We start from the raw sequence: 26,851 nt of genomic DNA on the forward strand, positions 1-26,851 counted from the left end.
CTGTTTCTGTATCATGGCTATTATGAATACAGCATCAATGGATATGGGTGATTCTCTATATTAGTAAATGATTTCTCAATCTATTTTTCTGCATGTACTTACAGGATTGAATCATTCCATGTAAACTTCTATAAAATCTGGTACAATCTAATATAATAATAAGTCTCCATGAAGGGCTCAGAAAATAAGTCATGATCTACCTTGAAACAAATCAACCTTGGAGTAACCCAAAGAGTCATGGGGGGAACAAAGACATCCGTTGATTTTCAGACTAAAAAGCACTTGTCCACACAAGGGAAAATACAAGATTACAGATTGCATGGTGAGGGTCTGTCTGGAAGGACTTGATGTCAGCTGGATTTTACAAGACCAAAACATATGGTATAATGCACCCCCTAGATATTACCTAACATATCCCTTGATCTATCCTGAAGAGCACCTCTCCACACCTGATGCGAACACCACTTTACAATTTAAATCCTCCCTAAGGAAATAAGAAAAACTTCTTCTTCTCATTTCTGCCCTACTACTCATTACAATACAACAAACTCTTGGGCATCATCATTAATTAACAGAAAGTAAAAATGGTGATTTCCTCTTGGGATAAATACTTTTTCTATCATTAAAAGTATTTGAATATCCCCATACAGCCATGTTCAATAACAGCACAGATGACACAGGAATGGACTCTCTGAGGGATGTCAGGGCCAGATCCTGTCCCTTTATGAGCTCTGATATCTGGCCTCATTCAGTGATGTACCTGGCACTTCATGGAAAACATGGGAGAGGTGGGCATTTCTTTGAATTTGTCTTAGGAAATAGATACACCAAGAAGTTCTTCACTGGGAGAAAAAGTCAGAGCTGTTTCTTCAGTAACTGTCAGGAGCTGGCCTGCACATCTGTGAGCTACGCCTTCTTTGCTGGGACTGAGCAGGTGAGATATCTGCAAGTTTAGATTTCTTCTTCAGTTCTCTTGTCCCTCCTACAATCCAAGGTGTCTTCCAAAGTGAACATGAGTTATTAGAATGGTTCTGTCTTTCTCTCCATGGCTTACCTAATTATGTCAATGATTTCGTTAGTCTAAAGAAAATGTCTATTTCATGGCTCAACACTTATTGCAAAATGTTCTTTAATGTGACATCTGTACATGAGATGACAGGTTTTTAGTTGTGCACTGGAGGCTTATTGCTTTTATGCAGAAAAAAATAGAGGAATTGGAGAGGAAGTATGAGCTTTATTTATTTTTTAATTTTTAATTGAATACTTCATTTATATTTAAGATGTTATCCTCTTTCCCCATTTCCCCTCCACCCAGAAACCCCTTATCCCATTCCCCTCCTCCTGCTTCTATGAGGATGTGCCCCCAACCACCCACCTACTCATACTTCCCCACACTCGAATTCCCCCACACTGGGCCATCCAGCCTTCATGGGACCAAGGACCCCTTTGTTTTACAAAAGAAGGAGAAGAGAAGACTCAGATATGTGTCCAGCACCTGATCCCTTCCAAAAAAATTTAAATCAGACAGTTATAAATCAACGTTATGCCAGGATTCCCTCAAAATTGTTCCACACATAGACAATAGATGTATAAATCAAGGTTCTTCTGTATGAACAGAACAGTAGCATATTTTTAAAATAATATTTTGTATTCTATCATTATGATGAGTAGTGTAAAGGCCATATTGCATTTACTCTTTTTTATAAAGATTTATTAATTTATATTTTATTGATTTAATGTATGTGACTACACTGTTGCTCACTTCAGACACACCAGAAGAGAGCACCAGATCCTATTTCAGACAGTTGTGAGCCACCATGTACTTGCTGAGAAATTGAGCTCAGGACCTCTGGAAAAGCAGTCAGTGCCCTTAATCACTCAGCCATCATCCCATGTTCTCATTCACATCCTTTATAAAGCATGGATTTAAATATTTACTCACTGATAAGCGGAGATTAGCCCAAAAATTTGAAACAACAAAGATTCAACTACCAGACAACATGAAGCTCATGAAGAAGAAAGAACAAGTGAGGATGCCTAGGTCTTTCTTAGAAGGAGTAACTAAATACCCAAGGGAGCAAATATGGACACAAAGTGTGGGACAGAATCTGAAGGGGGGTTGTAGGGAGACCATTCCATCTGGGTATTTATTCCATGGGCAGTCACCAAAAATAGATGCTGATACGGATGTCAGGAAGGGAAAGCTGACAGCAGCCTGATAAGGCTGTCTCCTTAGAGGTCCCCCAGAGTCGGACATACCCAGAGACAGATACTCGCAGCTATCCATTAATCTGATCAAAGGTTCCCAATGGAGGAGTTAGAGAGTAAACTGAAGGAACCTTAAGGGCTGGTGGCCCCATGAGAAGAGCAACAATACCAACCAGCCAGAGCTCCCCAGTGTCTAAACCACCAGCCTAGGAGCACATATGGAAAGACACATGACTCCAGCTGTATATGATGTAGGGAAGGATGGCCTTGCTGGGCATAGGTGGGAGACAAGGTCATTGGTACCCTGAAGGCTGAGCACTGAGGGGGAAGGGTAATCTGAGGGGGGAGGGGGGCTGGGGGTAGGTGGGTAAACACCTTCATATTGTGTTACAATTTTGAAGATTTTTTTTATATTTTATGTGCACTAGGGTTTTGCCTGAACTTTTGAATGTGAAGGTCCAAATCCCCTGAAACTGGGGTGACACTCAATTCTGAGCAGTCATAAGAGTGGTGGTATTGAACCTGTATCTTCTGGAAGAGCAAGATAGTACTCGTAATTGCTGAGACATCTCTTCATTCCTTCATTATAGTTTTAAAGATATACTTACTTTATTTTATGCATCTTACTGTTTTGCTTGTGTGTATGATTGGAAATACATGAATAGAGTGCTACGAAACAGAGTAGAGGTCATTAGAACCAGAATTGTTGCTCCAACAAATAATTTGTATTTCTCAAAACATTGTTATATCATTAGGACTAATTTCTAATTTTCATGAATCAAAAATGCACTCCTGTCTACAAACGTTCCTGTACACGTATGCAGAGCCCATGCTATGTTAAAACGAGTGTCATAGTGTTGGACAAGAGAGGTAGAGTTGCATCTCACACTCAGTTCCATCATGAGTGAAGGGAAAGGACAATAAGTGTAAAAATGATATTCTGGATCAATTTTCATTCTGCATTTTCCAGAAAAATCTTCTGTAGGGTGACACATCAGTGCCAACTTTTTTTCAAGAAAAAAAAAAAAAAACACTCCAAATTAGTTGAAAATCTCAGATGATTGAGGAGACTCTTGAAGAAACACTGTTCAACCAACCTGATTCTTACACCATTGTCCAGTGAAGTCATCTCCATGTTGTCTCAAAATAAAACCCTGAAAACCACAGAAGAAGTTGCTCTTCAGACTGTTTTGCTTTGCCAGATTGGGGTTGGGACTGTGGGTAACATCCTTCTGTTTCTCCATAATTTCTCTCCAATTCTGACTGGCTCCCAACTGAGGCCCATACAAGTCATTCTAACCAACTTGGCTGTGGCCAACGCCTTCATTCTTCTGCATTTGCCATTTTCATACAATATGATGGGTTTTGTTCCAAGGAAACCTGTAACTGACCTCACATGTAAACTTGGATACTTCTTTCATGAGGTGGCTCGAGGCACAAACATGTGTTCCACCTGTGCCCTGAGCACCTACCAGTTTGTCACTCTTGTTTCTGGTAACTGGGCTAGGGTCGTGTTCAGGGAAAGATCCCCCAAGGTTCTAAGTTATTCTTGCTACAGTTGCTGGTTGTTCAGTGTCTTAAACAGTGCTTACATACCAATAAAGGTCAGTGGTCCACAGAAATCACATAATGACACTGATTCTAAAAAGATGTGGGTCTGCTCCACCTCTGGGTTCAGTGTAGGCATCAGATTCTTGCGGTTTTCCCATGACATCATGTTCATTGGCATCATGGTCTGGACCAGTGTCTCCATGGTGATTCAACTGAACAGACACCACCAGAAAATGCACTACATACATAACCCCAATCAGAATGACAGAGGCCATGCTGAGACCAGAGCAGCCCACACCATACTGATGCTGGTGGTCACATTTGTGTGGCTTTATGTTCTAGATTGTATTTGTAATTTAGTTCATATTTCTTTTGTGGACTCACGTCTCTGGTTGAGGCATGTCAAAGAACTTCTGGCTCTAAGTTTCCCTACCATATCACCCTTACTGTTGATCTTTAGGGATCCTAAGGGTCCTTGTTCTCTGCTCTTCATTTATGGTTTGAAAATCCACATGTCTGTGGAGCCATTACAGAGTAACAATAAGGTCAAAACATTTCCAAATCCTGAAAACCCTCAACCTGACACACGCATGAGTAGTACTGATCCTGCCTTGCTCTAAGGATGAATCTACCCATAGACATATCCCATACGCAGCTCTGCCACCCTTGAGGTAGTCATGTCTCCTAGTGTCCACAATTCAGGGTAAACTTCATATCTCCTTGTAAGAACTTGTTCAGCTATCACCAGGAATTCCTCCTCATGCAAATGAAGCATTCCAACCACCTCAGCCTCTGTCAATGGTGTACACTCATCTCCAAAACCCCTACCTACTCCCCAAGGGTTATATAGACCATGCCACCCTCAATAAAGATGTCTGTTTCACTGAAAACTATCTCCAGAGATGGCTGTTTCTCCTAAACTCACTCTGGCTGAGAGTATGCTAATATGCCTGCACGAATAAACATGTTTCTCAGTTGTATAAAAGTGGGCTACTTATTCTTTGAGATTCTTTTCTATCCAGCCACTTTTCTGAAGTTGTTTATCAGCTGTAGGAGTTCTCAGGTATAATTTCTGTTGTCTTTCATATATACTACCATATCATCTGTGAATAGTGATATTTGATTTCTTCTTTTCCAATTTGTATCCCACTGATTTCCTTTTTGTTCTCTTACAGCTCTAGCTAGAACTTCAACTATTATATTGAATAGAAAAGGAAAGCATGGGCAGCCTTCTCTTTTCCCTTATTTTAGTGTATTGCTTTAATTTTCTCCCCATTTACTTTAAAGTTGACTACAGTTTGCAGTATACTGCCTTTATTATGTTTTGCTATGTACCTTTTATTCCTGAACTCTCTAAAACTTTTAACATAAAGGGATGTTCAATTTTGTCAAAGGCTTTCTCAGCTTCTAATGAGACAATACTGTAAATTTTTTTCAGATTGTTTATATCATGGATAACACTGATGGATTTTTATATATTGAGCCATCTCTGCATCTCCAAGAAGAAGCCTAATTGATCATGATGAATGATGTCTTTGATGAGTCCTTGGACTTGATTTGTGAGTATTTTATTGGGTATTTTTGCATCACTATTCATAAGAGGAATTGGTTTAAATTCTATTTCCTGAAATTCTACTTCTTTGTTGAGTCTTTGTGTGGTTTTGGTATCAGAGTGACTGTGGCCTTGTAGAATGAGTTTCACAATGTTTCCTCTGTCTCTATTTGTGGGATAGTTTAGGATTACTTTTAATTAGTGCTTAATAGAAAACCTGATATAGTTCTACCTAAAACCATCTATCTGGATTTGAGTTTTTATTTTATTGGACAACTTGTAATGATTGCTTCTATATCCTTAAGGGTTATAGGACGTTTTAGTTCATTTACCTGATCTTCATTCATCTTTGATAAGTGGAGTCTATCAGGCCAACCACCCATTTTACTTAGATTTTCTAATTTTGTGGAGTACAGACTTTTGAAGTAGGACCAAATGATTCTTTGGATTTTCTGTGTCTGTTGTTATGTCCCTCTTTTTGTTTCTGATTTTGTTTATTTGAATATTGTCTTTTTCCCTTTTATTTCAGTTGGCTAAGGGCTTGAAAATCTTGTTGATTTTCTCAAAAAAAAAAACAGTTCTTGGTTTTTTAATTCTATCAGCCATTCTTTTTGCTTCAAAATCATTGATTTGAGTAGTGAGCTTGGTTATTTCCTGCCATCTACTACTTGTGGGTATGTTTCTATCTCTTTTCCTAAAGCTTTCAAGTGTGCTATCAAATTGTAGTATGAGATCTCTCCAGTTTCTTTATGATGGTGCTTAGTGCTATGAAATTCCTTCTTAGCACTGCTTTCATTAAGTCAACTTTCAGAATGTTGAGCCTTTATTTTCATTGAATTCTAGAAACTTTATTTTCTTTCTTTTTTCTTCTTTGACCAAGTGTCCAGTGAATAGACAATTGTTTGGTTTCTATTAGTTTACAAGCTTTCTGTTGATTCTGCTGTGGTTGAAGTCCAAGTTTAATAGATGGTGATTGGATAATATGCATGTGGTTATTTAAAACATGTTTTATCTTCTAGAATTTTATTGTGACTCAGTACATGGATAATATTGGGGAAAGTTCTATGAGGTGCTAAGAAGAAGTTATATTATTTTGTGTTTTGTGAAATGTTCTGTTAGGTCCATTTGAATCATAATCTCTCTTAATTTTGTTACTTCCTTATTCAGTTTCTTTCTTGATGTCCATTTGTGATAGTAGGGTGTTGATGTCTCCCACCATTATTGTGTGGGATTTCATGTGTTATGGAAGCTTTAGTAGTGTGTCTTTAATGAATGTGGGTCCCCTTACATTTGGGGCATAGATTGTGATAGCAACTTTGTAAAGTTTTCTTTTGATGAATATGAAGTACCAATCTCTTTGGCTTACTTTGTGCTCAAGGTCAATTTAGTTAGATATTAAAATGGCTAGGCTACTCTACCTTGTTACTTGGGTCGATTTGCTTAGGAAATCTCTTTCCAGACCTGTACTCTGAGGTGGTATCTGGCTTTGTTGCTGAGGCATGTTTCTTGTATTTAGCAGAGTGATGGATCCTGTTTGTCCATCCATTCTGTTAGCCCATACCATTTTATTGAGGAATTGAGTCATTTGATATTGATAGATATTAGTGACCAATGACTGTTAATTCCTGTTTTTTGATGTTGGAGGTGTTAGTGTGTCATTTATAATATCAAACACTGAAGACAGCTTAATAATACCCTTAAATTCTCTGCTCAGTAAATATGTGTTGAACATCTGTCTTTATGTATCACATGTGGTGAATCACAGATATAATCTCACCACTGAGTAAGCTGAGGAGGAAGATTGCTATACAATCATTGGTAGCTCTGACTCTATAGAACTAGATGCAGTACAAATAGTCATACAGTGGTTGTGTCTCAAGCCTCTCCTCTAACCCCAGGCAAACAATACTCAGAATAATCTTAGAAAGTCAATGTCTTACTTTTGATATACTAGAGGTTTCCGGTCTAGAAAGGAAATACGCTCAAAGGGTTCTACATTCCTCATAACCTCTATCCACTACCTTTTGAGCTCTATAATCAAAACCAGTCTTGTTACTATTTGTATGGTCTCTACATAGTTTATCTTTTAAAGGTAAGGCTAATAATGCAACTGTATTAGCACATCATTATCTTTTGGAAGATTTAAGTTATATTGTATAAAACACCGATGTATATTCCTCATAGAACAATATGTAATATCTTCATTAAAGAGACCATGTTTTCACCTCTTCTTGGCTCCACCTCTATTTTCCCTAAATCCTGTCATGTAGAGAGAAAAAAATATTGTTTAATGTATTTTGCATACATACTAATAAACATTTTTTGAATCAGCCTAAGAAGATTTTTCTAATGAATGGTTATTCTTAAAGGTTTGTAGGTTAATAGGCAGTCTACAAATGGGAATAGATTTTAACAAACTCCACATCCAACTGAGGGCCCACATCCAAAATATAAAAAAACTTAAGAAACTATATGTTTAAAAACAAAATAATCCAATTTAAAATGGGGTACAGATCTAAAAAGAGAATTCTGAATAGAATCTCCAAAGGCTGAGAAACAATTTACAAATATTCAACCTCCTTAGCCATCAGGGAAATACAAATCAAAATTACTTAAATTTCATTTTGAACCTCAAAATGACTAAAATCAATTTTAAAAGTGATATTTCATCCTGCAGAGGATGTAGAGCAGGAATGGTCCTCCACTGATGGAGGGAGAACAAAGTTGTACAGTCATAATAAAAATCAATATGGTGAATCCGCAGAAAACTGAGAATCAATCTACCTCAAAACCCAGATATACCACTCCTGGGAATATACCAAAGACTCTATTCTATCACATGTTCATATCACCATGTTCATAGTGGCCTTATTCATACTATACAGGAGCTGGAAAAAAACTAGATTTTGCTCAACTGAAGAACAGATAAAGAAAATGTGGTACATTGATGCAATGGAGAATCACTCAAATGTTTATAAAAAGACATAAAAGTCACAGGCAAATTGATGGAACTACGAAATAATCATCCTGAGTAAGGCTAACCCAACACAGAAAAAAATAAATGTGGTATGTATTCTCTTAAGTGGCTATTAGCTCTTAAATAAAGGATAATCACAGTAGACTTCACAGACTTGAAGAAGCTAACTAAGAAAATGACTTTAATGGGGTGCCTGGATCTTCCTGGAAAGGGAAACTATAACAGATGTTGCAGTTAAATTATAGGCAGTTCTGGGGGAGGGGGGAAGATGAGGAATCATATGGGAGAAACATGACTGCAAAGGTAGATAGATAGATAGATAGATAGATAGATAGATAGATAGATAGATAGATAGATAGATAGAATAAAATATGGGAGAGAAATGAATGGAATTGGGGCACCTTGGGACTGATGTAGAAACCTAGTACAATGGAAGGTTCCTGGAATCTATGAGAGTGACTCTAATGAAGACTTCAGGTAATGCACGGCTCAGAGTGTGTTCTGACAATATTCTGTAACCACACAAGGCTTCCAGTGGTGTAACTGAGGCACCAGCCCAGCCACAAAACCTTCCTCCTACAACCTGTCCTGTCTTCAAGTTTTGCTGCAACAAAGGTGGCTCAAAACTTGTGGATGTGGGCAACCAACAACTGATTTATCTTGAAGTCCACACCATGAAAATGAGCCCATGTCTGAAACTGCCTAGGTGCCCAGGAATTGGAAGCTGGATAACCCAGAGAGTTAAACAGTACTGGCAAAAAAACAACAACAGTCTAATAAAATATTACTAATGATATTCTTTAATCAGACAGTATTTTTCCAGTATCTACTGGAAGCTGAGGCAGAGGCACAAAGCCGAATATTAGATGGGGCTTGGGGAACCCTAAGAAAGAAGGGGAGGAAGAATCAGAGTGGTTAAGGACAGCAAGAGGACATGTAACATAAAATCAATTAAGCAAGGTTTATAGGGGACCACAGAGTGAAGTGACAATCATGGAGTCTATGTGGGTCTGACCTAGGACTTCTGAATATATGTTATTGATGTTTAGCTTAGGATTTTGTAAAACTCCTTACATAAGAAGTAGGACTGGCTTGCTGTATATTGCTTTTACTATGTTTAGGTATGGGCCTTGAATTCCTGATCTTTCCAAGACTTTTAGCAGGAAGGGATATTGAATTTTGTCAAATGCTTTCTCAGCATCTAGTGAGATGATCATATGGGTTTTTTTTTTTTTTGAGTTTATTTATGTAGCAGATTACATTGATGGATTTCCAAATATTGAACCATCCCTTCATTCCTGTGATAAAGCCTACTTGATCGTGGTGGATGATTGTTTTGATGTGTTCTTGGGTTCAGTCTGCAGGAATTTTATTGAATATTTTTGCATCAATATTCATAAGAGAGATTGGTCTCTTTATTTGTTGGGTCTTCATGAGGTTTAGGTATGAGCGTAATTATACCTAATGAACTGGGTAGTGTTCCTTCTGTTTTTATTCTGTGGAATAGTTTGAAGAGAATGGGTATTAGGTCTTCCTGGAAGGTCTGATAGAATTCTGCACTAAAACCATCTGGTCCAGACTTTTTTTGGTGGGAAGACTTTTAATGACTGCTTTTATTTCTTTAGGGGTTATGGGACTATTTAAATGGTTTATCTGCTCCTGATTTAATTTTGATACTTGATATCTGTCTAGAAAATTGTCCATTTCATCCAGATTTTCAAATTTTGTTGAGTAGCCTTTGTAGTAGGATATGACGATTTTTTTTATTTCCTCAGTTTCTGTTGTTATGTCTCCCTTTTCAGTTTTGATTTTAATTTGGATACTGTCTCTGTGCCCTTTGGTTAGTCTGGCTAAGGGTTTATCTATCTTGTTGATTTTCTCAAAGAACCAGCTCCTGGTTTTGCTGATATTTTGTTTCTACTTGGTTGATTTCAGCTCTGAGTTTGATTATTTCCTGCCGTCTACTCCTCTTGGGTCTATTTGCTTCTTTTTGTTCTAACACTTTCAGGTGTGCTGTCAAGTTGTTAGTGTATGCTCTCTCCAGTTTCTTTTTGTAAGCACTTAGAGCTATGAGTTTTCCTCTTAGTACTACTTTCATGGAGTCCCACAAGTTTTGGTATGAGGTGTCCTCCTTTTCATTAAATTCTAAAAAGTTTTTAATTTCTTTATTTCTTCCTTGACCAGGTCATCATTGAGTAGAGAATTGTTCAGTTTCCACGTGCATGTGAGTTTTCCATTGTTTTTTGTCATTATTAAAGACCACCCTTAGTCCATGGTGGTCTGATAGGGTACAAGGGATTATTTCAATCTTTTTGTATCTGTTGAGGCCTGTTTTGTGACCAATTATATGGTCCAATTGGTTCATAATTTCTGTTGGTTTCATTGTGTCTCTGTTTAGTTTTTGTTTCCATGATCTGTCCATTGCTGAGAGTGAGGTGTTGAAATCTCCCACTATTATAGTGTGAGGTGCAATGTATGCTTTGAGCTTTAGTAAAGTATCTTTTATGAATGTGGGTGCCCTTGCATTTGGAGCATAGATGTTCAGAATTGAGAGTTCTTCTTGGTACATTTTTCCTTTGATGAGTATGTAGTGTCCTTCCTTATCTTTTTTGATTACTTTTGGTTGAAAAGGACATATGCTCCACTATGTTCATAGCAGCCTTATTTATAATAGCCAAAAGCTGGAAAGAACCCAGGTGGCCTTCAACAGAGGAATTGATACAAAAAAACGTGGTACATTTACTTACTCAGCTATTAAAAATAATGAATTCGAGAAATTCTTAAGTAAATGGATAGAACTAGAAAATTGTTGGGGGCCAACTTTTAGCAGAAAGCAGCTATCAGCTTTGCAGCCATCTTGAGCCATATACCCTGACATGAGACTTGGATTACAATAGCCTACAACAGCTGAGCACACTCTGATAATCTTGGTTTAGATACCTTGGGTGTGTGAGATTAAAGGTGTGTGACTTAAGAGTGTGACCTAGAGATCAGATTTAAAGACAAGACCTAAGGGCATGATTAAAGGTGTAACTTAGAGGCGTGGCTTAGAAGTGAGACATATAAAAGGCTAGAGGCAGACAGAGAAAGCAACAGATTACTTGACATTAGGTAGAAGACACTTGGCTCTAGAGAGAACAATTTGGAGTAACAGAGATTCAGACACTAGGAGTAGGAGTAGACATTAGACACTCGGAAGAGAACAACAGGAGTACAACTAGGAACTAGGAACTAGGAACTCGAGACATTAGGGAGACACTTAGAGGAAGAGAGATTGAAGAATAAACGGGACTGAAACACACTCTGTCTGGTCTCCATTCTTCGAATCAGTCCTCACTCTCTCTCTCTCTTGCTGAAACCCGACCCTTGGACCGGAGCAGCAGCTTGGGCCTGGATACAGTGGCCGCCAAACGCAGGGCAGCCCGGGCCTCAACATTTTGCTCGGGCCGTGACATTTTTGGCACCCGAACATGGGACTAGTGTGGTTCTCAACAGAAAATATCATCCTGAGTGAATTAATCCAATCACAAAAGAACACACGTGGTATTTACTCACTGATAAGTGGATGTTAGCCCAAAAGTTTGAAATAGCCAAGAGTCAACTCACAGACCACATGAAGCTCATAAAGAAGGAATACCAAGTGTGGATGCCTCCATCCTAATTAGAAGGAATAACAAAAATACTCAAGGGAGCAAATATGGAGACAAAGTGTGGGACAGAAACTGAAGGAGGGGCCATCTGGAGACCATCCATCCCATGTGCAGTCACCAAAGATAGACACTAATGTGGATGTCAGGAAGTGCATGCTGACAAGAGCCTGATATAGCTGTCTCCTTCGAAGTCTGCCAGAGTCTGACACATTCAAAGGCAGATGCTCACAACTAACCACTGATCTGATCAAGGGTTTCCCAATGGAGAGGTTAGAGAAGGAAAAGACTGAAGGAGCTGAAAGGGTTTGTGGCCCCATGAGGAGAGTAACTATACCAACCAACCAGAGCTCCCCAAGGTCTAAACCACCAGCCTGGGAGCACATAGGGAGGAACCCATGGCTCCAGCTGTATATGTAGGGGAGGATGGCCTTGTCAGGCATAGGTGGGAGAGGAGATCCTTGGTCCCATGAAGGCTGAACACTGAGTTGGGGTGGGGGGAATTCGAGGGTGGGAAGGTGGGAGTTGGGGATAGGTGGGGGCACATCCTCATAGAAGCTTGAGGAGGGGGGGATGGGATAGGAGGTTCCTGGGTGGTGAGGGGAATGGGTTAAGGGGATAAAATCTGAAATGTAAATATAAAATCCAATAAAAAAAATAAGAAACTAAAAGCAAATCCACTAAAATTGGGAACAATGCAAGGTTATCCACTTTCCCCATGTCTATTCAGTACAGTACTTGAAGTCTTTGAACAATAAGATAACTGAAGGCATAACAGGGAGAACAATTTAGAAAGGAAGAAGTCAAAGTGTTATTATTTGCAGATGAGGTGAGAGAGAGAGAGAGAGAGAGAGAGAGAGAGAGCACCAGGAACTCTTAAAATCTCCTATAGCTCATAAACACTTTCAACAAAATAAATGAATACAAAGTTGACTCACAAAAATCAATAGTCCTCCTATATACAAATAACAAGGAGGTTGAGAAAGTAATCAAAGAAACTGTACCTTTTATAATAGCCTCACATATGTTCTGGTGCAATTCTATTAAACCAAGTGAAAGACTGGTACAATAACAACTTAGGAACCTTGAAGAAAAAATGAAGTAGATATTAGCAGATCATCCATGTCTGTGCATCAGTAAGATTAACATAGTAATAATGATGGTATTAACATAGTAACAAACATATTACCAAAAGCAATATACAAATCAATGGAGTACCTACCAATACCACAGAGCAATTCTTCTTGGCTTGAAAAGACAATATTCAACTTCTTGTTTAAAATCAAAAAAAAAAATTGAGAATAGCTAAAACAATACCGAATGATAAAAGAACTCCTGTAGCTCTCACCAACCACAAATTTCTCTTAAACTACAGAGGTATAGTAATGAAAACCCCATGGTATTGGCATGAAAAGAGACATACTGATCAATGGAATTGAACAGAAGACCAAGATACAAATCAACACATCTATGGACAGCTGATTTTTTATAAAGAAGCCAGAAATATACATGGAAAAAAGAAAGCATCTTCAACAAACAGTGCAGGTCAAACTGGAGGTCAGCATACAGTAGTATGGAAATACATACATATATATATATATATATATATATATATATATATATATATATATATATATTAACCTGCAGAAAACTCAGCTACAAATTCATCAAAGGCTTTAGTCAATCATGTTATTTATGTTACCCATTGTGACATTTGTAAGATAAAATATCAAAATAGTTTTGATTTACATGTTCCTTGTTGGTAAAGATTCAAAAAAAAACATTTTCTTAATTATTTTTCAGCCACTTGAATTTCCTCCATTGATAATTCTGTTTATAACTGTATTCCATGTTATTTGGGTCATACTGAACTTGACAGAAGAAAAGAGTAGAATAGCCTTGAACTCACTGGAACTGGAGAAGAATAGCTGAGGAGAACACTATTAGTGTGGGCACTAAGACCAACAATTTATTAATGGAGTCTCATGAAATTAAAAACTTCTCTAAGGCAAAAGGACACCATTAATCAGATAAATCGGCTACCTACAGAATAGGAAGAAACTTTTCACCGACTCCATATCTAATAGTGATCTTCCAATCTAATATATAAAGAGCTCAAGAAACCAGACATCAAAACCACATGACCCAAAAAAAAAACATGGAATACAGATATAAACAGAATTATCAATGGAGGAGACTCAGTGGCTGAAAAATAATTAATAAAAAAATTTTTTAATCTCTATCAATCAGGAACACGTGAATCAAAACTGTTTTGCGATTTTATTTTACAGATGTCACAATGGGTAAAATAAATAACAAGCGTGACCGCTCATGTAGGTGACGATGCCTAATAGAGGAACTCTAATCTATTGATGGTGTGAATGCAAAGTTGTATTGCCAATATGGAAATGAGTTTGGCAATTTATGAGAGATGGGAATTAATCTCCTGCAAATTACAGATATACCACACTTGAGCATGTATACAAAGTACACCTCATCCTGCCACGGACACTTGATCTACCATATTCAGTGCTTCTCTATTCATAATAGCCAGAAACTGGCACAAACCTAGATGCCCTTCTATAGAAAATTAGATAAAGAGAATATAATACATTTATACAGTGAAGTATTACACTGCTGTTAAAACACACACACACACACACACACACACACACACACACAAGAAATTTGAAGCCAAATGGGTGGAAGTCAAAAAAAAAAAAAAAAAGGCAACCTGATAAGGTAACACAGACCCAGAAAGATAAATGTGAGATACATTCACTTATATGTGAATATACATTATATGCTGATTAACTGTTAAATTAATGACAACAAATCTACTATCCAATTACCTGGGAGGTTAAATAGAGAGGAATGGACTAGGAAAGACACATAGGTTTCCCTGGGAAAGGGAAATAAATAAAATAGATTTTACATGTGGACTCAGGAGAAGGAAGAACAGGAATGAACGTATCAGGTGAAGAAAGAGCAGTGAGATAGGATTGAGGACTGTAAGGCAGGAAGGTAGCTAGAGTTGAGAGACATCTGAGGGGTGATATGGAAACATAATGCTGTGAAAATGTCCTTAAATGTATGAAGGTGATGCCAATGAAGTCTCCAAATAATGAGGGGAACAAAATCCCATCTGGCCACTTCTTGTCATCAAGTTTCCAGTATCAGGACTGTATTACACATAATTGAGTTGTTGGCCAAAGAGGTCTCTGCCCCCAAACAATCCAAGTTGTTGCCAATAGGAGGGATTGCACTCCACAAACTGACAGCAAGGCCCCTTTGCTGAAGACAGCACCCTCACAACTCAGTGAACATGGACACATTGCCTACATAGAACCTTCATCCATCTCCTAGTCCTTGATAGAGAAAGATACTCTAAGATTAACAAAAGGAAAATAAAAACCCCCAACCCAGTCACAAACCTTTGATCTACAATCTGTCCTGCCTTCAAACATGCTAGGACAATGGTGACACAGAGCATGTGGGAGTCACCAAAAAAATGTCTGATTTGACTGAAGGCCAATCAAATACTGCTTATGTGACCAAGAATAAGAGAATAGGTGGTATAGAGTGCTATATTAACTCAAATATGACTGTGCTGCCTGTGTCCCGGACCACTGCAGCAAGCCTGTCTGAACGCTGCTGCAAGCTCCTTTAATACCTTCTTGTAGGCAGATGTTACCAAAATTGCCTCTTGATTGGGTCAATAAAGACAGCAGAAGTCAATGGCTGTGTGAAGGATAAAGCAGGATTTCAGGGCAGAAGAGGAAGAGAAAGGGACAGAGAGAGGATTGGGATTCAGACCAGGCTGAGGAGTGGATAGGAAGCTCAGACTTGTAGATCTCTCTCGGGGCACCAATAGTTTGTAGCCTCTTCAGGTGGACAGGATACTCTTCACACAGCCTTTGAATTATCTGGTCAGTTTTAAAATATAAAAGTCTCTAGTGTTTTCCTTCCTTGGGGTCCACAAAAACCATAAAATTACATTCTGAGTTAATGTCCATGCACCTCTGTTAGAGCTGAATGGTGTCTCCCGCAAGAATAGAAAATACCCCAATCTAGTGATAAACTTAGATAATGAATCATAGTCTTGAGGACAGCACTGTTGCACCTGGTCATCAGTCCAGTCTGTACTGACATCTCTTTGTTTCTACTCATAAAAAATAAAATCCTGAAACCACTGAGGAAGTGGCTTTTCAGATCTAGTTGTTTGGCCAGGTTGAGATTACAATTGTGGCCAATCCATTATACAAAGTCCTGTCACTCATCTCCTACCACTCTCAATGAATCATTGCAGAAAATTCACAATTACAAACTCATTGAGTTACTCATGTGAGTTCAAAAAGTTCTGTGTTCTTTATTTTTATTTGTCTTTAGCAGTAGCACTGTCTGAACAAAATAATTCGTGTTACTACTTGAATGGTGTTAACACATTTTTCTCCACATGGATGGCTAAAGTCATAGGTTTGGAGACATAATTGTCAACTGGTACACCTAATTTTTACTGTAGGAAAGACATAAATAACTGTCAGGGACAAATACCAAAGTCAGAGAATGTCCTGCTATACTCATAGATCAGTGCCTAGCCCAATGTCATCAAAGGGGCATCAGACAGCAACTGGATGCTAAGAAAACATGGGCCACCGATAATTAAATGGAGCTTTTGGGGGCTTGCAGAGACTGAAGCAACAATCTGGGAGCTTGTGTAGGTCTGACCTAGTTCCTCTGCATATATGTAATGGTTGTGCATCATGATGTTCTTGTGAGAATAATAGAGTGAGGTAAACCTCTGATTCTTTTGCCTATTCTTGGGACCCGTTTCCTCATTCTAGGCTGCCACACCCAGCTGATATATGAGGAATGTTGCCAAGTCTTAAGGCATCTTGAAAGATGTTGTTAGGTGGATATCCTTGGAAGGCACGATTGTTGTCATTTGTATTATTTTAAAGGAAAAAGAGGATAAGTTGATCTGGGGGAGAAAGGAGGTGGGGAGGGCAATGAGTGCAAGGAGTGTATAATGTGGTCAGAATGGAACGTATGAGAGAATGATAAAATTGATTTAAAATAAATATGAGAGCTGAATAGTATTGCTTTGTGTAAATAAAGCACATTTTCAGTGTCCATTCTTCAGTTTAGAATCATCTATGTTGCTTCCAGTTTCTGGCTATTACAAATGAGACTGCTATGAACATAGCGGAACATGTGCCCTTGAGATATTATTGAGCATATTTTGGGTATATGCCCAGGAGAGGTATAGCTGGATCTTCAGAACTATTCTCACTTTTCTGAAGAAACGCTAGATTGATTTCCAGAGTGGTTGTATCAGTTTCCTATCCTCCCACCTATGGAGGAGTGTCCCCCTTTCTCCACAGCCTCGCCAGCATGTGCTGTCACCTGAGTTGTTCATCTTAACCATTCTGATTGGTGTAAGGTAGAATTTCGGGGTCGGTTTGATTTGCATTTCCCCCGATGAATAAGGATGTTGAAAATTTTTTAAGGGCTTCTAGACCTTTCCAGATTTCTTTACTGGGAATTTTCTGTTTAGCTCTGTACCTCATTTTCAATTGGGTTATGTAGTTTGTTGGAGTCTAATTTCATGGGTTCATCAGTGTTAATGAAGATCTTTTCCCAATCAGTAGGTTGCAGTTTTGTCCTATTGACAGTGTCCTTTGCCTTAAAAAAAGCTTTTCAGTTTCAAGAGGTCCCATTTATCAATTGTTAATCTTACAGCCTGAGTCATTGGTGTTCAGTTCAGGAAATTTTCCCTTGTGCAATATTCAATATTACAAATTTCTCTTCTATTAGATTCAGGGTATTTGCTTTTATATTGAGGTTCTTGATCCACTTGGACATGAACTTTATGCAAGGTGAAACATATGAATCTATTTTTATTTTTCTCCATACCAGCTTCCAATTGGACCGGCACCATTTATTGAAAATGCTTTCCTTATTTCATTGTATATTTTTAGCTCCTTTGTCAAAGATCAAGTGTTCATAAGTGTGTGGTTTTATTTCTGGGTCTTCAATTCTATTCCATTGATCATCTGTCTGTCTTTGTACCAATACCATATGGTTCTTAATCACTATTATTCTGTAGTACAAGCTTGAGGTCAGGGATTTTGATTCCTCCAGAAGTTCTTTTATTGTTAAGAATTGTTTCGGCTATCCTGGGTTTGTTTGGTAGATTGGTTGTCAGATTTTCCATATGAAATTGATAATTGCTCTTTCCATGTCTTTGAGGAGTTGTGTTAGAATTTTAATGGGAATTGCATTGAAACTGTAGATTGTTTTTGGTAAGATGGCCACTTACACTATGTTATTTCTACCAATCCATGTACATGGGGATCTTTTCATCTTCTGAGGTCTTCTTCAATTTCTTTCTTCAGGGACTTGAAGTTCTTGTCATACAAATATTTCACTTGCTTGGTTAGAGTTACACCAAGATATTTTTATTATTTTGGCTATTGTAATAGATATTCTTTCCCTAACTTCTTTCACAACTCATTTTTCACTTGTATAAAGGAAGGCTACTAATATGTCCGAGTTAATTTTATATCCAGCCACCTTGCTGAAGTTGTTGATCAGCTGTAGGAGTTCTTTGGTTGAATGATGGGGTCACTTAAGTATACTATTATATCATCCACAAATATTGATACCTTGACTTTTTCCTTGCCAATTTATATCAGCTTGATCTCCTTTTCTTGTCTAATTCCTCTAGCTACAACTTCAAGTGCTTGATATATTGAACAGATACAGAGAGAGTGGGCACCCTTATCCCTGATTTTAGGAGCTTGCTTCAAGTTTCTACCCATTTAATTTGATGTTGGCTATAGTTTTGTACTAACCGGCCATCATTGGCACACTCTTTGGACCAAGACCACATTCAGACCAAAGGACCTGTGGGCATACACTAGATGCAATTCTTCACAGCGATGTGCAACTGCCATGATGAATAGCTGAGCTTGTTGAGAATGATCCTGTATGAGGGCAACCAATCTGCTTAAAATATAAGGTTCAAAGGTTAAAAGCAACATGATTATCCAAGCAATGTAGAAAATAAGGTTGGAAGTGGAAGTGCTTCAGTATCTAATCCAACTGCTAATTAGCAGGGATCAGACACAAGTCTAGCCACCAGGTGGGTGGCTTAGTAAAAATTTACCTACTCTCCAGTAAGGGTGGAGACTATATACCAAGTTAAATAAGCTGGTTGATAAAGATTTTGAGCCATCTTCATCATTAGAATTATAATTATTAGGCTCAAGATCTGTGTCCACTTGAGGACCAGTCTTTCAGGCAGCCATCAGGCTCCGATTTCTTTTTCTGAAAAATGTAGACTGACCCACGACCCCAAATTAAAACAGAATCAGGACCACACCAAGTACCAGGTTAAGGGGTCTCTCCACAAGACCCTGGCAAATGAGCTAGAAGTAACTGGATGCCAGTGGCAATCCACTGCAGACTGACCTTTAGCATCAGTTTGCAGAAACTTTAAAACAAGACAAAAGCAAGATGTGCTTTTGGTGACATTGGGGTATAATTCCCCCTTTCTAGTTTAAAAAAGCCAATTTTTTTAGAATTACTTGTAAAACCAGGGAAGAAGCACCAATAGCTGCTTTTCCCATATTTAAAGAGTTATGAAAATATTATTTTAAAGTGTCATAATCTCTTTCACAATTTCTTGTCCTTGAGGATAATAAGGAAATATCAGTAATATTGAATTGTCAACAAACATCTCAAATGTTTGACTGTAGCCAAATAACTGTAATAGCCAGTTCTATTATCTATCTTAGTCTGATATGGAACACCAAGCACAGGAAAATAATATAGGCAATAACTAATTTTATTTTTAGTTGCTCTCTTGTTAAAGTAGTTGCAACTAAAAGGTCTAAAAGGTGTCAAGTCACATGTACATATTTTAATTTTTTAATCAAAAATGAGTAACATCTATTTGTCAAAATTGATTATATATAAGTCCTCAAGACTTAAGACCATTATGAAAAAATTGAAGATATTGAGGACAAGTTTTTGCAATTTAACTTGCACACTTTCTAGAAATGTCAAATTGTGTCTTAAGCTATTACTCTTCTGATGTTGTAAAGAATAAGATTGTATGGCCAATTATTTTTGAAAGGCCTAGAATATGTCTAGTATATAAATCTGCTCTGGCATTGTCCTGTGGTTCAGACAATCCAATGAGCTTTTGAATGTCTTATAAAGTTAAGAAACAGTACATGTTTCATAAATTAAGCTGTATTTTTATAAATAAAATTTGAGAATTAGCTATATCTAAAAAAGAAACAATTTTAAGCAATTATAAATCATGAGCCATATACTGGCTATGAGTATATAAATTGAAAGCTTGATTTTTTAGCATTTCAAACAGTGGCTACAACACACAATTTAATTATTTGTATTGAAGCAGGGGAAACTCAAGAAAATACACATATGATTTAATTACATATACTGTCTTCTCAATAGATGAGGCATCTGTAAATATAGTAAATATAGCAAACATTTTTTTCTATGGGCTGCATGAATAGTAAATTTTAGGAAATATAAAAGCATGCATAGAGAAAAACTGTAACATATGATTATCAAATTTGTCTAAAATGTTTGTCATGTAATAGGCCAAATATCATTATTTTTCAATAACCAATTTAATTGCTATTTGGAATAAAGGAATAAACCTTTTATCCAAAATGTTTTTAGGATTTTATCATATAATCTTGTATTAACACAATTATAATTTTATAATAGGATGTTTAAACTCTATTTGTAGATGAAGAAAGATAAATCCACCTTAATGGTTTCTTTTGTCAAAGGGCTGCTGTGGACACATGAGTAGTAATAACACAAACAGCCAACAATTTATCAGTCTATATAATCTATCTGTTGATAACTAACAGCTTACTCTATTTTCAGCAAAGCTATCTCTCCTTTATTAGTTAATTGTCAAGGGGAACTAGGATTTGTATTTTTTTGAAAATATCAAACAGAGGTTTATATCCTCCTATGGAAAGCTTAAGATGAGGTTTTAGCCAATTAATATCTGTTAACAACTTTTAAAAATCACTAAACACAAATCAAGATTAAAAGGAAACCATTTTCTTTTTGCATGTACACTTACAAGCCAGAAGATGGCTCTAGATCCCACCACAAATGGTTGTGAGCCACCATGTGGTTGCTGGGAATTCAATTTTTACACTTTTAACTATAAGTCTAGCCTTTAATGACTGAGCCATCTCTCTAGCCCCAACTATCTATTTTTATTAGAATTTTCTGTGCCACAATCTGCTTAGGATATAACTGAGGTCTCAAATATTGAAAAATACTGCCTTTGAATCCTTTTTGGAGCAACAAGTATTCCAAAAAATTTTTAAAGCTCGTTATATTGGAGCAAAGGCTTGCGGAAAAACTTCTTTAGAGAAATCTGCTAATAAAGTATCACATAATGAATAATATACAGTAAAAGATTTAACCTCTTAATTTCTAGCATCAAAAAAAATATATATATATATATATATATATATATATATATATATATATATATATACAATTAACCATTTTTTGAAGCAAACATTTCTAATGATATCACTTCATGGGCTCTTAAAAATTACGAATAAATTTACTGACTGCAAACCTCCCACCTTTACCAGAAATGTCAAGGAATGATATTAAAAACATCTTTTATATATATAATAATTCTATAAGCATTTACTGGAATGGCAGCTGGAGTAGGCAAGTTAGGCTGTATAAATCTTAAATTTGAACTTTATTTTGGATTAATTTAATAACCAATCTTTTTTAGCTGAGTGAGAATATCAGATAAAAGCCAACCTTATCCTCTAATAATTGTTACATATATTAGAGGAATCAAAAACATCTCATTTTTAACAACTTTGGATATAAAGGAATAAAAACAAATTGAACAATATTTTATCAGCAGGTACAGTTATAACTCATGGAAGGAAGTAGGCATAATTTTAATGTCTCCAGCATAATTATAACTCTCGGCCCACAGACTTGTAAAGTTTACCCTTCCTCCAAGAAACAGGGAAGGCAAAAGACAAATTCCTCACCCATTTCTAGGATCCGGTCATGAAGACCCAGGACAAAAGGAATGCTTGGCACCTGAGCTGCAGAACTACCAACTGTAGCCAATGGAATATTGGCAGTTAAACTGTTTTTACGCCTCTTTTGCAACATTAGAGTATAACCATATTTTTGAGAAACAAAACCAATCTTTAACGATGTAACAATCTATTTTTTCTAAAATCAACACCAAGTAGATTACCTTTATGCTATAAAGTTTTGCTGCCAATTCTTATATATGAATGCATGATAGTGCAGCTTTTAATATCTCACTAAAGAGACATTGTTCTTAAATCTTTATACATCTGGTTTCTGAATGACTCTAACCCTGAGTTACCAATCTTAAGCCAACCTTTGTTACCAAGGTTGTAAACTTTTTTTTATCATATCCAATAACTTTAGGCCAATAATTTATAACTAAGACATATAGACCATATTTATACCTTAAAACCATTCAGAAACAAAAAAGAAGTGACAACACATCTTATATATTTAAACCAAACAAAATTTCTTGCTTTCTCTAGCTGTAATTTCAAGATAAAAGCACCTTGTCACAGAGATTTTTCCACGACAAACAACTCTTAGCTTCCTTATTGAATCCAAAAAACCTGCTGGTCCCTTTAAAAACAGCTTTTCTAGCTCAGCTGGACTCTTAGCTACAGGTGTTAAGCAAACTTATCAGCTGCTGCTCTGCATATTAAAACTGCCTTTGAAAACCAAGTTAAACTAGACCAAGTGTTGAATCAAGCAATTTTAACGATCTTTTGAACATTAAACATAGAACACCACAAGACATAGACAGACCACCAATCATTCACACAATGAGACACGTGGACAAAAACACAATGAGACACGTGAACATTTGTGCACCAAGGGACAAACAAAGAAAGCAGAATTATGGATACTGCTCAGTGCTCTGCCCTTTTTTGTTTTTCAAATTCTTTTAAACCCAGTTCCTCTCGTCTAAGGCTGCCTCTCTTGGGCCTATAAATACTCTCCTTTCCCCAACTCACTGTCACCCCCTATTCAATTATCAATAGCATCTTTTACAAGCTCCCAAAGGCAAAGGGTGTTAGGATCTGCCTTCGTAGTTCCTGAAACCTGTCCAACTGTTTCCCAGGTTTTCTTATTCAAGGTTCCTTCCTGTGGGAACCATGGGCAGTATGAATTTATTTCTGCCAAAAATTTTTCTAACATACTATTTGAAAACCCTGATCCTCCTGCCTGGAGCAATTCTTGTAAGCTGCGGGCAAATGCCCGTTTTGAATTCTCCTGACCCATAATTCGTTGTCAACACCTAGGTAAATTCGATGCTGGGCCAACGCCTATTTCCTAGACCCTATCCCTGACAAACACACTTCCTGCAAACACGGCCTTTGACAATTAACTATAACTAACGCTAGTATCAAAATCGTTTGCTACTTACTAAGTGTGTGGGATACTCGTCTTCTTCCATTTTCCGTAGAGCTCTACACAAGACAACTCAGCTGATCTCTTGTCCTCAGGTCACTGTTCAAGTCGCCATTCTGTTGCTGCCAGCAGCAACAATTGAACCGGGTTCACCTGTAAGAGAGGCTGAGAATAGAGAAACGGGTGGGAAGAGATGAAGCCAAGACAAAGTTCTCTGATCAAGGCTCCAAGTTTAATAATTTGCTTTCACATATAAAGGGGAAGCCCCACCCCTCAGAGTCTCTTCTCGGTTCAGCCCAGGGACCAGGCAAGGAGCTAGCAGTCCGGAAGGTTGTCAAGGCTAGCTCAGCAGGCAGTCCATTATTCTTAGCTCAGGTAGCAGGCTCCAAGGCGCCAAGGTTGGTAATGCAATGCATCTCCTAGGTCCTACTGTTGCTTGGTCTATTGTGGTAAATGACTTGCAGGCCTTCTCAGGCCTGGGGGAAGGGCACAGGATAGCTTGGTGAAGAAACCCTAACTTTCATCAGGACAAGGACAAGTGAGGGAGTGTACACAGAAAGTAAAAATGGTGATTTGCTCTTGGAATAAATACTTTTTCTTTCATTAAAAGTATTTGAATATCCCCATACAGCCATGTTGAATAATAACACAGGTGACACAGAAATGGACTCTGAGGGATGTCAGGGCCAGACACTGTCCCTTTATGAGCTCTGATATCTTGCCTCATTCTGTGATGTACACGGCACTTCATGGAAAACATGAGAGAGGTGGTCCATTTTTTGTCTTAGGAAATGGATACACAGAGGTGTTCTTCAAAGGGGGAGGAAGTTAGAACCGTTTCTTCAATAACTGTTCAGGAGCTGGCCCATGTCTCTGTGAGCTACCCCATCTTTGCTGGGACTGAGCAGATGAGATGTCTACAAGTTTAGATTTCTGCTTAAAGTTCTCTTCTCCCTCCTATAAGCCACAGTGTCTGCCAAAGTAAATATTAGTCATTAGAATTTTCCCCATGGCTTACATAATTACATCACCTATTTGATTAATGTCTATTTGATGACTCAGAACTCATCTGAAAATATACTTTAATGTGAGACTATATGTGGCTATATATGAACTGACAGACCTTTAGTTGTGTTATACAGAGGCTCATTGTTCCTATGGGACAAAAAAAATAAATGAAGTAAGTTGCAGACAAAACAGGAGCTTTATAAAATAGATTCAACTAATTTGTGTGTACGAAGCACTTAATGCTGATTGCGTTCATCTTTTTATTGTGATTCACAAAACTTAGAGATAAAATAGATATGTGTCCAGCACCCTATTAATTAGAAAACAGAAGAACTTCGAATTTTAAAGAATCAATGAAAATGCTAGGATTCCTCAGAACTTTTCCCACATAGATGATACAAGTTTAAACTAATGTTCTGCTCTGACAACAGAAAACAAGTGCCAGCCTCCGCCCTCCGTCCGGGCGGGGCTCCGGGTTTGAACAGCGAGGCTGGCCGTGCCTCTGAGTCTGGTCAGACCGGTAGGCGGCAGCGCCGAGCAGGCAGTCGGCAGCGCGCTGCACCTTGTCCCCGGGCAGTGGGGTGAAGAGCGAGTATATAAAGCGCTACTGGGATCCGCGCTGGGACGAATACGCACCGTGCTACCGGGAGCTACTGCGCTGCCGCCTGGGCCGCCGGCTGCTGGAGCAGGCACACGCGCCCTGGCTCTAAGACGCCTTGGGCCCAGACAGCGCCCCTCGGGCAGCTCGGCCTCACCCAGTCCGGCGCCCAAGAGCGCTTTAGGGGAGCCCTCATGTAGACTGAAATTTAAGAATTTTCTGGCCCTTCCGCCCCTTACCCAGATCCTGGTGGCTGGAGCAGTCACCCAGATGATCTGCTCCCCTGTGGAAACTGAGTCCGGAGGCATCTTAGAGAGGACACGGACTGCAGAGCTGCAGAGCTGCAGAGCAGGGGACACCGTAGCCTGAGGCATCCTAGAGGACTGACTACACTCAGAGCAGCAAACACCTAGCTAGTCTACCACTGTGGAGACACCATATCCTGAAATATCCTAGAGGAGCCACTGTACCCAGAACAGCTGGAGTTCAGGATCACAGAGACATCTGGACCCCGAGGAGTTCTGACACAGCCAAGATAACTGGAAAGGCAGATTCCAGTCAGAACCAGTGAGTGCAAGTAGCATTACAGCTAACCAAATTGCAAAAGGCAAGCATAAGAATGTAAAAAACAGAAACCAAAGTTACTTGGCATCACCAGAACCCAGTTCTCCCACTATAGCAAGTCCTGAACACCACATCACACCGGAAAGGCAGGACTCAAAATTAAAATCACTTCTCATGATGATAATAGAGGACTTTAAAAAGGACATAAACAACACTTTCAAAGAATTTGAGGAGAACACAGGTAAACAGGTAGAAGACCTTAAAGAAATGCAAGAAAACACAACCAAACAGGTGAAGGAATTACACAAAACCTTCCAGAATCTAAAATTGGAAGTAGAAACAATAAAGAAATCTCAAAGGGAGACTATCCTGGAGATAGAAAACCTAGGAAAAAGATCAGGAGTCATAGACGAAAGCATCACCAACAGAATACAAGAGATAGAAGAGAGAATCTCATGTGCAGAAGATATCATGGAAAACATTGACACAACTGTCAAAGAAAATGCGAAATGCAAAAAGCTCCTGACCCAAAACATCCAGGAAATCCAGGACACAATGAGAAGACCAAACCTAAGGATAATAGGTATAGATGAGGGTGAAGACTCCCAACTTAAAGGGCCAGTAAATATCTTCAACAAAATTATAGAGGAAAACTTCCCTAACCTAAAGAAAGAGATGTCCATAAATATACAAGAAGCTTACAGAACTCCAAATAGTTTAGACCAGAAAAGAAATACTTCCTGCCATATAATAATCAAAACATCAAATATACAAAACAAAGAGAAGATACTAAAAGCAGTAAGGGGAAAAGGCAAATTAACATATAAAGGCAGACCTATAAGAATTACACCAGACTTCTCACCAGAGACTATAAAAGCCAGAAGATCCTGGACTGATATCATTCAGACCCTAAGAGATCACAAATGCCAGCCCAGACTACTATACCCAGCAAAATTCTCAATCACTATTGATGGAGAAATCAAGATATTCCATGACATAACCAAATTTACACAATATCTTCCCATAAATCCAGGACTTCAAAGAATAATGGATGGAAAACTCCAACACAAGGAGGTAAACTACAACCAAGAAAAAGCAAGAAAGTAGTCTTCCAACAACCCCAAAAGAAGATAGTTACACAAACATAATTCCACCTCTAATAACAAAAATAACAGGAAGCAACAATCATTTTTTCTTAATATCTCTTAATATCAATGGAATCAATTCTCCAA

The 26,851-nt window shown here is 38.0% G+C and overlaps 1 protein-coding gene across 1 annotated transcript; it reads left to right on the forward strand.

Annotated features, from left to right (window-relative positions):
* The first annotated feature begins 2,661 nt into the window (after positions 1–2,661).
* Positions 2,662–25,167, forward strand: LOC143440590 (vomeronasal type-1 receptor 4-like). Its single transcript, XM_076927402.1, has 2 exons — positions 2,662–4,304; positions 24,982–25,167. Exons 1-2 carry the CDS (start codon positions 3,342–3,344, stop codon positions 25,165–25,167), a joined length of 1,149 nt encoding a protein of 382 aa, XP_076783517.1. The 5' UTR covers positions 2,662–3,341.
* The last annotated feature ends 1,684 nt before the right edge of the window (positions 25,168–26,851 follow it).

This window comes from Arvicanthis niloticus, chromosome 30, assembly GCF_011762505.2.
Source record: "Arvicanthis niloticus isolate mArvNil1 chromosome 30, mArvNil1.pat.X, whole genome shotgun sequence".
Classification (NCBI taxonomy): domain Eukaryota; kingdom Metazoa; phylum Chordata; class Mammalia; order Rodentia; family Muridae; genus Arvicanthis; species Arvicanthis niloticus.

Bases quoted from the DNA above. Each gene is read 5' to 3' on its own strand.
- LOC143440590 (XM_076927402.1), top strand. From the start codon at position 3,342: ATGTTGTCTCAAAATAAAACCCTGAAAACCACAGAAGAAGTTGCTCTT. The intron at 4,305-24,981 runs GTCAAAACATTT...TCAGACCGGTAG, and splicing joins CATTACAGAGTAACAATAAG to GCGGCAGCGCCGAGCAGGCA.